A 12979-nucleotide genomic window follows, 5' to 3' on the forward strand; every position below is an offset into this window, starting at 1 on the left:
GTTGGAGCTTTCTCTTTCTCATGTAAAACAAGCCAGCCCAGCTGTTGCTACATGACAAAGCAAATTGTTCTGTGGGTCAGTTATTCTGTAGATGCTAGCTTTGTTTTCTGGTTGTCTTGAGCAACCTGAAGATTCAGTTGAACACACTTCATTTCCTTCAAGACACCTTTTACAAAAAGAGAACAAGGTAGCAAATGTGGGTGGGAGCTAAACTCAAGACTGACTGTTAGCTTTTTGTTAACTGTGCTTCCAGGCTGAAAAGCACCCCTGTAACTACTTCCGTATGAGAAGTACTGCAGCTCTGGAAGGAATGTGGTATCATTTCTGGCAACTGACTCAAAAGGGAGGACAGAGCTGACAATTCAGCCTGTGATTGATGCTGCTTCAGTGGTCTTTCAACAGGTGCATATACACACACTAGTCCTCAACTCTCTCAACAGGAAACTCATAGGGTACTTGAGTTACTTACTACATAAACTCAAAAGGAAAAATAGGATATAGTTACATGTGGGTTAAAAAATGAGTATTAACATGAAGCTCTTTTCATTTTAGGGGCTACTGCTTTACTGTAACAGGTATTTCTACTGTTTAATTATGACTATGCTCACTGTGTATAAACAGAAAGCTCTTAAGTTCTGACCTTGTGCACCACAACTGAGTACACAAAACCTTTGTGTGGGTTTCAGTCAGTAACTTACAGCTTTAACTGAACAGGTGAAATTGTGCTGGAACTCATGGCTTGGTACCTTAACTGCATTTCTTGCACTTAGCTTTTCTGTCAATAAATGTAAGTGAACAATATACCTAATATACAAAGGTACAGTTGAAATAGAAGTTGATCTTCAGAAATCACTGAAGTCAAAGCTAAACATTATTTCAAGACATTTACAATTTTTTCCCATTGATGCAGGCTCTTCAAAGAACAAGCTACTGTCAACTTAAAAATCACTTGTCCAACAGCCACTGCCATTTGAGAGTATTTATATGCACTGGAGGCTTGTCTGAGAAGATTAACTGTGGTATTAGATTAAGAGATTTACTAGAAAGCCACTTAACCTACACTAGAATAGATTCTCTAATGGAATGATGAACATGTTTCAAACAGACTAGCCCTGAGAAGTCTCTCAAATTAAGAATTTTTTTTCATTAAACACCCTGTACTTTGATCCCACAGATAATGCATATAGTTCTCATGATTGCATCATCTTGCTGGATGATCAAGCAAGGTTTATGCTAAGACCTGCATTGCACTTTTGCTGTAACCTCTTAAATTACAATGCCATTCACATCACTGCTTGCCCAGCAGGGCCTATGCTAAGTAAATTAAATGTTATTTGCATGGTGAAAGAACACACTAATCTGCTTGTCCAATCTAGAGTATTTTCTCCAAGTTTACAGAGGTGATTTCTCATTATTGAACAATCTATTCACTCAAGCATGAAGGCAGATTTAAACAACGTTGCCCTCCTGCATAAAAATGATTATGCTAGAATGGGCTGGTATCTATCTACTACTGTGTCCTGGCTGTGAGACCAGTGACGCTACATGTGAGAAACAAATGCTTGCTGACATTCCTATGTGGCTGTAACACCCTAGCAGCCAGCAGCTCAGGATACCTAAAAGCAAATAATAAACTGTCTCACTCACAGCATGGCAAAGCCAGAAAGACTGCAGCCAACAATCTACCTTTTAAGTTCACCTGCTCATACTGCTGACAATGAACTTCTGACAAATTAGACATTTTATTACTTTTAGGTGAAATGCAATCTACTCCTATTTGTGAAGTAGTTGGTATACAAATGCTAAACCTGTACCTGGATGGTAAACTGAGCAGACAGCCTGAGGCTGGAATGGGTCCTGGGCATACATCAGTTCAAAGTCACATACAAAAAATTGCATTGCAACTTGTTTACTTCCTATTCACTCTACAGGTGTCTTTGCAAAAACTGTGCCCATCCCACGTCTTCTTTGGGAGATAAACTTACTGTTTGGAGTGTCTCCACATGATCCATTAAAAAATATTAGATTCGTATTAGGTTTTCGCTCCAGGGGTCTGGTTGCCATCTGTGGTGTCCTGCTGTGGTCAAGATTTGCCTAACAGTCCTCCTATGTTATCCACCTGTATGACATGGAATAATAAAGTGCTATTTGTGCTGCACAGTTCAGGACATATACAGCTGCTCTAGGGCCCACAAGTCTATGACCCTTTTTTCACCTCCCCAGGCCAATTCTTTGCCTTCTGCTGGTGGCACGGAGGAAGCCCAGATCTGTTTCCAACTCCACCGAGTTCCAGCGCAAGGATGTCAATGCTGCCTTTCTGCTTGGCAGATCTGCCTTCTCTCTGGCTACCTGTACCTCTCCACCTGCTCCCTTCCATTCTCACAGAGCTGCAGTCTGAAACTCTTTTTGGCTTGGTTCCTTGCACACAGCTGAGGTCTGTTCTCATTGCACTTTTGCAGCCTGCTGGGCTACAGGGTGAATATGTGCTCTCATTCTCTACACCCCACCCTTTCCTACAAAAACTTTGGTAGATCCCTCAAATAAGTATAACAAGTCCAAACTGTGACACACAGCCATCTAAAATGATACTTTCATTTTCAATACAACCAAAAGGGGAGATGCCTTTATTGCAACACTGTTGCAAAAAATTGCAGAATCAGTGGAAAAAAATTATCTGAATTAAATCAAAATATGTTGACAAACAGAGGACAGTTTAGGAACAGCTCACTATTCTCTCCTTCCCACACAAGAAGACCTCCAGAGATTTGACCTGCTCTTAATTTAGCTTTGTAGCTTTAAAGACAACAAAACCAGCTTGTACCTGCATGGCTTGTGCTCATGAAGCTACTTTTGCCGAGTGGTGGTTACGTATCATTGGTTTAGGCAAAATTCACAGGGTAAGCCCCTTGAATTCAAGCATGGCATTCCATGCTGCCACAAATCCAAGGCAGTAATTGTTTTTCAGAAAGCAGATGAGGAAAAACACAAATGCTTGCCCCTTGTTTTGTTAGCACTGTTTGCAGCAAGGACGCCCCTGCTACCAGCCCAGCAGTGACCAACTTCTCAGACAGGCTTGCTAAACTCTGAAGGGACAGAACTATTAATCTGCTCTTCATGAAGAGTCCCCAGACAAAAATCAAATGGCAAATTCTGGAAAAGTACTCAATTTGGGATGAGTTCTTCCTCCCCTGTCTTTCTTTCAAAACCTTGTTTCCTGAGATATTGTCAAACACTAATGAGGCTTTAAATATCAATCTGATACTTCGGTGACTCTGCTCATCTTATTATTTTGGAATTGGTTTTAGCATTGGATAGTCTTTTAATTCTTTTAAGTGCAGTAAGTCATTTGCCCACCGCTGCAAAATCCTCAAATGTCAAAAGACATAGGAGGTTTTAAAATAAATTACTATATGTGCCAGGTGTGCTCAATATACCTTCCTGTTTATTACCAGATCTTAAACTAGGAACAGCCTTTGAAAACGTTATTCTTAGGCATTCATATTAAGAGAAGGTTGTCTGTGCTGGTGACTCAAGTGAAGAGCATTTTGGAGACCAGCTGAAAATAGTATGTCCAGCTATTTTAGCAAATTTAATATGGGTGGTGGAGCCTGATATTTAAGACCAGTTAAGTAAGTCTATAACTAGACTGTTATAAGGAAAAAAGTCAGTATAGATTCAAAATGCATTTTTTGCTGCCTAAACATCATCTATTTTAGTTTTTATAGAGGGATATGGATTGAAGAAGGACAAAAAGTCCCAAACGAGGAACACACACCCCCTCAGCTGTAAGTCAAAATATGAGGGCTGTGCTTACAAAGCTAATCCCAAGGCAGACTGTGGACTTTCCATCTTTACTATGAATCAAGCCAAATAACCCAACAAACAGTGAAAATTACATTACAAATACCACTTGATTAGTCTATTCTGCTTAAAGGAATCACGGTAAAAGATAAAATCTGTGCAGTCTTGCGGTTCTAGGTGTGAGGTTCAATACTTTATCTTAACATTAACAGGAAGTATAGGCAAGTTTCCTGCTTTTATTGGAAACACTTGGCAGTTCTGGGACATCTAAATCAATCAGAATTTATTGAAGGAATCACATGAATATGGAGGGAGGGGAAAACCAATTTATTTTACAAGGAGAAAAAACCCAAAGAACCATTTCAAAACTAACTTTATAAAAACCAGGACCTGAAATGGTGTGCAAGATCCAGAAGACATGGAAGAAAACCTGGAACTTGAAGCAGTAAGCAATGCCCTGTGGCCAAGTGCTCCTCACAGCACACACCTACTGAAAATGTGTGCCAGTGAAAAAGTCTATTTAGGATGTATTTCTACTCCTCTGTACTCCCCCCTCATTTAAAAATAAAAACTGTAAAGAGTGGCATGGTTCCAGGCAAGAATTACAAAATTGTAAGAAATTTTATTCTTAATCTTTAAAAATAGAACATAGTTTAAACACAATGTACATACGTGAATGTAATCAGTAATGTATACAGCATCTTCACTTTGATAGTTTTTTCTCTTTTTAATTTGCTTTCTTTATCTTCATTTCCTGAGCTCTGATCATTGGCGACATGGCTGAAAAAAGCAGCAAGAACGGATTATCTGAAACACCACCTAATGTTAAAATGATTGAAGCCTCTGATGCAGACACCTGAAGCTTTGTAATGTCCTCCTACACATTACACTGTACTTAGCAAGCCCTTATAAATGCAACTTCAGTTTGCAATTCTTTATATGCAGGGCCTTAACAGAAAAGATAAACCTAGTTATAAACAGGCACCATCTCATCTGCCTTGTGAAGCCAAAGCACCAAATGCTGGAGTCGTGGTGAAATGCTATTCATTTCAGAATCTCTCTTACGGGATGGAGTGAAGTCAATCCCTTTGCCCCAGCGCTCATGGAAATGGGTTTAATTAGTGTGTACACAAAAGGCTTCCCCCCCCACTTTTCTATAGTAATTCTTGACACATTACAGATATGAATATATTTTTTTATGTGGATATAAAAACCAGGCAAACTGATGATGTTAATGGATGGCAAAGAATAAAAATAAGAACACTTACTTTGTAACTTATATAAACAATTTGATGGAGTTTTACCTAAATTGGGTCACTTGTATGTCTCTGACACGTGTGCACCGCATGATGTGGGGAAACTATAATAACAAATCTATGCAGTGAGACTTAAAGGGGCAAAGGGGAATCAACAGCAACATGCAATAAGAAAGAGTGCAAAGAAAAGAAATTCCCTCTCACTTGGCATCCTGCCATCACAGGAGCTCATGAGCATTTTCTCAGTGACTTCAAAGGGAGCCAGAAGATAACCTGAAAAAATTCTCCGTCGTCACTGTGGTCATCTCAGATTTTAAAAAATGTTGGGGAGGAAAGGTTATGCTTCTGAGGCCACTGCTTTTGGAGTCTACTGCTGTTGAAGTATCTTTCAGTTTCCATGAGAGTCATCAGCTTGATAAAAATCTCATTTAATTGGACATGACAGCACACAAGGGCATCCCTGACCAGCTGCCATGTTTGAAATGTCAAAGATCTTGAAGCTTATTGGAATTAAGGGTCTGAGCAACAGTGCATTGCGGAATTAATCTACTCTCCTAGGAGCAGGATAATGTAGAAGTGGGTACTGCTAGTAAAACAGGCACATCTCAACTGAACTCACACAAAAGCACGGGTAGTGCTTTGGCAGGTAACAAGAAGAGTTTCTGGAAAGCATTAGTATTTTAAATAAAAATAGGAATATTTTTGGTAAATTATGGCACCTTGGTTTTTTATCTGCAATGATTGCACCAGGTTTTGCAGGCCTTTCATCTTGTTCTTAGCCTCCTAGGTGTATTCTCACTAGTTTCCAGGGGCTGAGAGGCTAATGAGAAAATTATTCATCAGTATGTTATCACAGATTAAAAAAATTATAAAGGTCATTATAAATTATGTAAACATTCCACCTAAAGTAAAGTTCTTAGAAAATAAAATTTAAAACAACAAAACTTCCAGTAGCAAAGAAAATTAGTAAGAAGACAAGGTTATTAATAGAAATTTATATTTAGCGGTATCTAAGTGAAAACACAACCACATTTCTACTTTGCCTGTAAGTTTTCTCCATTCCCCAAATGGGGAAAAGTGCTTTTTGTTACTAAAATATTATTTATGCCTACAATATCCAAGTCCCTCCTTGCCAGTAAAACTGCAAGCGTTGTACAAACGTTGTACAAAGGAAAACAGAAAACGAAGGTACAGAATGATGTAATTTACTAAGGCCAAGAATAAATCCAGAAATTCTAAGTCTTTGAATATCCAGAGCAGTGCAGAATTCAACAGGCATTGTGCCTGTCTGACTGAACACTAACACCCACAGGCAGCCATGGTCACACCAGTACTTTACAAACTACAGTCTCTCACCCTGGAGCCTCTTCTGACCAGAACTTGGATCATTTCATCTTTGTGGTAGTCATCAATTCTCAAATAAAAAGAGGCAAAAAAAAAATAATAGTAAAAGCAGCCTGAGATGGACGTAACTGGCTGATCAGATTAACAAACAAAACAAAAGCCCCAAAACACAACCAAAAAAAAGTGATGCCACTTATCTTCCTCTTTGAACTGAACAATGACTGGTGATTGACTGAATGTTACGTTTGTGACCTGCTAGATCTCCTGTGGTCTACACGCAAAACAATTTGTGGTTTACATCCAATTGCAGAGATATCCACACCACAACGCCTGCGTGTTTCCTGAAACAGGTTGCTCTACAGGTACAGAAACATGCATGTACTCACATAGCAAATTCAGCGCTTTGACAGGGAAAAGCCATGCATATTTGCACTTTGCTCATGAACAGGTATTTCTCAGTTGTTAAACATGCACTGAAAATACAGATGAACTAAAAAATACGCACTTCCTCCTTGCATATCCAGACAGCTAGGGGAAGCAAAGGTCAATGAGCAACAACATTAATGGTCCAGTCAGAGTGACTGCTCAGCCCAGCAGTTTTAGATACCACTCTGCATAAAGAGAAGGTCCTGATGCTTCCAAAATGCAAAAGATAAAGTGACCGAGGAGAAGTCTGCATTAATAAAAACAAAAACACAATACAGACATGCTAATGTTAGGCTGAAACTATACAACAAATCCCACCTGAGAAGCAGGAAACGTTAGTCCTTTTGAGCTCCCTGGAGCTAGGGTTAGATTTCTGCCTGTACTAGCTTAGTGACAGGTTTGCAGCACCTCTATTACACTCATACCTGCAGTGCTTATGTACCCTCTAAGAGAAATGGTGTTTTCAGACCTTGCAAAATAGAGAAATGTAATGTTTTAAAATGGTATTTGGTAGGTATTATTTGAAAATGTGGTTGGTTACCTGTTTTTCCTATCACAGCTACTCATTTTGAGGTCTTTCTGCCACTTAAATGTAATAAAAGCAGTCCTGACAGCCTGGCTCGCTTGCAAGTAATTAATAGCCTACCTTGAAAATGTTCATCATCCTCATATGTATTTTGTAATGCAGGAAAGCTTATTTTTATCACTTAGAAGCTACACAGAAACAGCCTTACATCAATATTATCAATAAACCCCAGAACTTTTCTAAATGTGTTACAAGAACCACAATATCTATTACAAATATTAATATCAGGCAATTGTGTTGCCTGTTACTGCAAATACTGATGTTAAGCATCCCTATGGTCTATTTACCTGAATAAAGCAATGTACCAGTTCTTAAATTTAGTGGTGTATGGAATTAATCTTCCCTTCCCCTTTGTATAATACATTAATTAGCTGCTACATTTTACTCAATTCATTTATCACAGAAAAAAACCTTCTACTTGAACAGAACTGTAACAGGGTGAAGCCAGTTTGACGTAAGCAAGAACAGGTCACTTTTAGGTAAGTGGGCCAGAGCTGCTAAAGCAGTGCTTTAATATGAACCATCAGTAAATTATGTTTCAATAAATTTGCATAACGTAATTGCACTTGCTGGAACCAAAAATGGAAGATCAATCCTGCGTCAGCCCTGTACATTTGAGAATTGCTAGTGTTTACATTCAGCAACGTGAATGGATTCCATAAGCAATGTATTACAACGGTACATAAAAAATAAATGTGGTATGAAGTACAGCTACCACAAACTGTGAAAGACTCTATCAGTGAACAATGGTGGGACTCCACTGGATTTTACAGAATTGCTGAATGGCTGAATTTAACCCACAGTTTATAACTCACTCACTGTACTGGCTGGGAAGAGACCCAGCCAAGCTCTGTGAATCAGTAAAGGGGAGCAGACTTACGTATCTGGGGGACTGTGGCTGCACCCTCTGGAGAGCCAACCTTCCTTGCAGATGGGGATGGTCCGTGCTGTGGTGAGGTGCTGGGGCCAGCTGCAAGGTCATCAGGTGGAGTAGTTAATAGTAAGTGTACTGGAGACTTTTCTCGGCATCTCTCCTCCTGAGAGACCTTCTTGGGAGAGGATGTATAACATGGAGCTGCTGAGGAGATGGATGCACCTCCTAGGAGATATCCAAGCAAAAAGCAGTGGGCACACACCTGAAAAGAAACCTGCACACAAGCTTTGACTTTATCTCTGTAACAGTTACAGGACTGGGTTCCCTTCATGGCACTCTTTCACCCTTTTCATTCCTTATCAGCAGCCAAGGTCGCAGGAGACTATAGCCTTTTTGCAAAACATGCTTGTTTCTGTTAAAGTGATTGTTTACAAAGGCCATTGTAAAGTGTGAAGAATGGCCAGGAAACCTACCTAGGAGAAAGCAGGGCCTGCTTTTTTCAACAGGCTACTTGCTCCACGTTTACCTTCAAAACAGCCTGATGGGAATATCCTAGCTGCTAACAACTCAAGATTCCCCATATGTTACAGCTGATTTGGATCTCATTTCTTAGGTATAAGAAGCAGAAAAAACAATGTTGCTTACACAGGTCTGCCATTTCCCTCCTTTCCAGTAACTTTTTTGAATAAAGCAAATCATAAAGAAAAGAGACAAGATATGCATACAAATATGCAATCAATGGATTATGTAACACATTTTCATATGTATGTCAGACTATGTGTAAAAGAATGAAAAAGTTCGCATGCAACTAATGAGAGGAAGAATTTACTACAATGTTTCTTTTTCTTCCCATTGCCCATTTCCTTATTAACACCCCTCCTGGGATGTCCTGAAAATAATGTGCAGGGTTTCTAACAAACTCCCCTTGTTTAACTACTTCTCAAGTCTTCCATGTGAAAAATGCTACTTGTAGCTATTTTGAAAGCTAAGAAAACTTCCTGGATGTTGCAGTAGGTCTGCTAGAAGGCTGACAGCAACTGCCCACGAGCTTTTCTTAATGCTCAGAAATATAAAATGAGGACCCATAGCAGTCACTCCTCAGGACACAGGAATTCTAGTCTATCTCTGAAGCACGGGCGCTTAAATACTAATTGAGAACGATTAAATATATATCAGCATCTGCAGGCAATTTTCATAGAAAATTCACAGAATGGATAATCTACGGGTAAGGAAACAGAAGGCAGCTATGACTAGTATCTTCAAACCTGATGCTCAAAGCCATATCCTTACATTTCTGTATAGGTTACTAAATTCATGTTACCACATTTTAAAAGGTACTGAGCACACAGTACTTGGAAGAAAACCAAGAGAATTTGCAATGACCCAATTCCTCTCAAAGCCCATCCATATTCAGATACCTGAATACAGAATTCAAGAGCCTAAAATTTGGCAATTATTTTCCACACCAATTATGCAAGACTATCGCTATTCATGAATAACTACCACAGAAGGTATCCATTTTAGGTGTGCTGGTATCAGCTGCCATGGAGCTGGTTTGCAACAAGATACAGATTTTGCAATAAGTGCAACAGAGACTTTGTAATAGCACCTGCTAAGAGGTATTTGACTAAATGACCTAAGAAAATGTATTATATTTGAACTATATTTTCTGTAATATTCTGTAATGTTCCAGTTTGACATTGGTATGGCACATTCATCCTCAAATGCGGCCAGTGAAAACTTACCAAGGGCTGTAAAGGGCTGGGTAACGTCTTGGGAGTGAAGATCTGCAGTATGTAAGCATGAAGGAACCCTGCAAGCAAAACCATGGCAAAACTTGCATTCTGGAAGTATTATGCTAAGTTTTACTAATGCTACCACAGTGAGAACGTGAAGCTCTCCTGTGTAATCTCCAGGTCTTATACATGTAAATTAAAAGCAGACAATGTAAATAAGTTCCAGAGTTCCCTCTTAAAAGGGATCAAAGTAACATCACAGCTTTGTTTTGTAATTCCCAGGAAGCTTTTAGCATTATGAATAAAACAATACAAACAAGCTCAGGACTGATGCTGTATTAAAAAAGCTTTAGGAAACTGAATCTCAAATGAGTACTTTAAGAAGCAGGTTACTCAGCTAAGTGAAAGCTAGAAGTATCCTTTTCCACGATGCTTTCAGTAGCTTAATCTCTAGCTGCAGTCTCCCTGCACAGAAGAAACATACCACTGTTTAAAACCAGCAAAAGCCTGCCAGTGGGATTGCTGCATTTCACATTTTCAGAAGACGAGCTTGTTTTTTAAGCAGGATGCAATGGCAGCCATATTGTAATAGTGAAGAAAAGACATCCTAAAATTTTTGTACAAATTCACTAAAAAGATTCTTACTAGAGTTGGAGTGACTTTAGACTACCGAAGTAATGGGTACCTTTGGGAAATAAAAGGGCTAGATCTGTTATGAATACCTGGTAGTCATAAAGATGGAAAAAAGACAATAAACTGCTTTAGACAACTAATGCTGTTGTGACCTTCCTTCTTATTACTCACACAACAGTGCTTCTATTTAGCTTCTTCAGACCAGCTTCTGGTTATTAGGTGCCTTTTAGCCTGTATTTCACCTAATAGCGTCAGATGACTGCCATAACATAAATTCTTGCCTTTTCCAGGTTTGGACCTTTGTCTTTTCTCAGAGACTATGAATTCTTAGAGTACAGTGGTATTTGCTGAGGGAATGGAAATGGATCATTGATTAATTTCAAAAACACAGCTAGGCTCATTTTAAATATAAGCACCAAGAGACACTGGAAGTGTCCCAGACAAGAAAAATCTTGCAGATTGTAATGCTGACCTTTAGTAGAAATGCTCCATTTTCCACCAGCAGCTCTGCTATTCCATCTGTATCTATCGTCACCCCACCCTGCCCCAGCTAAGCATGCTCAAAGCATACAAAGTGCTACCTTTCTTTATCATACAAAACCTTCTTGCTCTATGTCAGGCTTTTGTGACAACCTCAGCTTTGGCACAGACAAAAATTAAAAAACACAAGTAAGATTTTATAGCAAATGGGACTTGCCATCTGGCATCTTATATTCTATTACAGTAACTTTGGATACAGCGCAATTTTTAACCAAGGCACTGAGAACAAAACAAAAAAAAAAATTATAATTGAGCTTCATCTCATTTTTCATAGGAGACCATCAACAAAATCTTAGCTCTACTGAAGCTACCTGGAAGCACGTTGTTCTAGCTTTCCATATACCACTTCTGTATCTTTTGGCAAAGATTCTCTATTCAATTAATAAAGTACTCATTTAAAAGGAAATTAATTAACTTCTATGGATCTCAGCAACATCCTGTGGATGTCATTACCACATTTTTCTTCACAGAAAATGCCAAGGTGCTGAATGCCTTTTGGTAAAACTTGTTTAACACCAATTTCTCACTTGTTTAACACCAATTATGTGGTACATAGAAACATGGGCTTTGGAGGTTAAGGAGACAAGCCTGGCCAACGAATTTTATATGTCGCTATTTTATTGAGCTATCTCAGAATTCTGATCTACAAGGAACTTCTTGTCTTTACTATAACAATTATTTTCTTTCCAATTTAAAAATCCATTTTGTACAACTCTTTTTATTTCTCAAAATATTGACTGTATCATCCTATTGTATTCACTCAGTCAACATCTATATCTGTGTTGTCAGCAACCTTTCCAGAGGTTGATTTCTCACCTCTTGCAAGGATCCGATCGTAGACTGAAGAGAGCAGCGCACCCTCTACTTGCACCACCTCTGTGTAGAGGGATGTAAAAAGACATCAGAACTAGCACTACCAACAGCACTGAGACAGTCTGACAGACAGCTTTGTGTATTGAGAGATTAGGTGTGGGATTCTCCCATCCTCATTTCAGCTCTGCAAGAGAACACTGTTGCAGGGGAGAAAATTTCTCATAAAATCCACGTGGTCTGAACCATAAAAGCTTGTAACAGTATGTAGGGAAGAAAAGTTTCTCTTACCACTGCCATAAACAAAGAACATATGCAATAATTATACAGTACAGGCTGGCAAAGGACACTGTTGATTGTCATGTCTCCAAAGGATTCTACGGTAGGCAAAGCCAAGGTAAAGGTAGTATATTTACTAGTTAAGAAAAACAGACAGACAGACCAACTTCAGCACATGATTCCTTTTCCTCATTGTGAAACAGAAGCTTCTATATTCAAGTTAACAAAAATTTGCATGCTGGTAACAGGCAGACCCGTTGTTCAATAAAAATACTCAGGAAAAGCAGAAAAACCCAGCATAAACAGGATATTGAGACTGATGTGATTTTGTTCCACCAGCATGTATTATGGGAGAAGTGTCATGGTTCAAATAAATTTGATCCTAATCAAAGGCCAAGAATTGTATTCTTTTTTATGAAGTGTATCCTCATGCTCTGGACTAGAAACATCAGAATTCGTGCTGTATTCACTTTTCAACTTCATGTACCACTGTCATTATCATTATTTCTGTAAAAAAACGAATTGCCTCCTTTAACAATGAGAGAAGGCATTTTTACATAAGGCAGAAAAAGAAGAAAGGAGTTCTAAATTAAAATAAAAGCGGCAATGCCAAAAAGCAAGCAATAAAGGTAAATGGTGTGGTCATCTTCCGTTTCCCTACCACCTAAAGCATCTGAGGAACCTGGCAAACAAC

The 12979-nt window shown here is 38.9% G+C and overlaps 1 protein-coding gene across 13 annotated transcripts in view; it reads right to left on the reverse strand.

The window, feature by feature from the left end:
* Nucleotides 1-12979, reverse strand: part of CCDC158 (coiled-coil domain containing 158) — a 60162-nt gene that overhangs the window by 21339 nt on the left and 25844 nt on the right. For 3 of the 13 annotated variants that reach the window (XR_005104980.1, XR_005104979.1, XR_005104978.1), the window contains exons 19-23: nt 12013-12072; nt 10033-10100; nt 8294-8512; nt 4474-4581; nt 1986-2119 (exon numbers count right to left, since the gene is read on the reverse strand). Coding sequence is in view for 7 of the 13 variants with exons in the window: in XM_037392614.1 (XP_037248511.1) it covers nt 7001-7074; nt 8294-8512; nt 10033-10100; nt 12013-12072 (421 nt within the window). In the remaining 6 variants the exon portion in view is untranslated. Of the gene's footprint in view, nt 1-1898; nt 2120-4403; nt 7075-8293; nt 8513-10032; nt 10101-12012; nt 12073-12979 lie in introns of those variants that run through there. The other 10 variants (XM_037392614.1, XM_037392559.1, XR_005104981.1 and 7 more) reach the window with 9 other exon arrangements.

This window comes from Falco rusticolus, chromosome 1 (genome assembly GCF_015220075.1).
Source record: "Falco rusticolus isolate bFalRus1 chromosome 1, bFalRus1.pri, whole genome shotgun sequence".
Classification (NCBI taxonomy): Eukaryota; Metazoa; Chordata; class Aves; order Falconiformes; family Falconidae; genus Falco; species Falco rusticolus.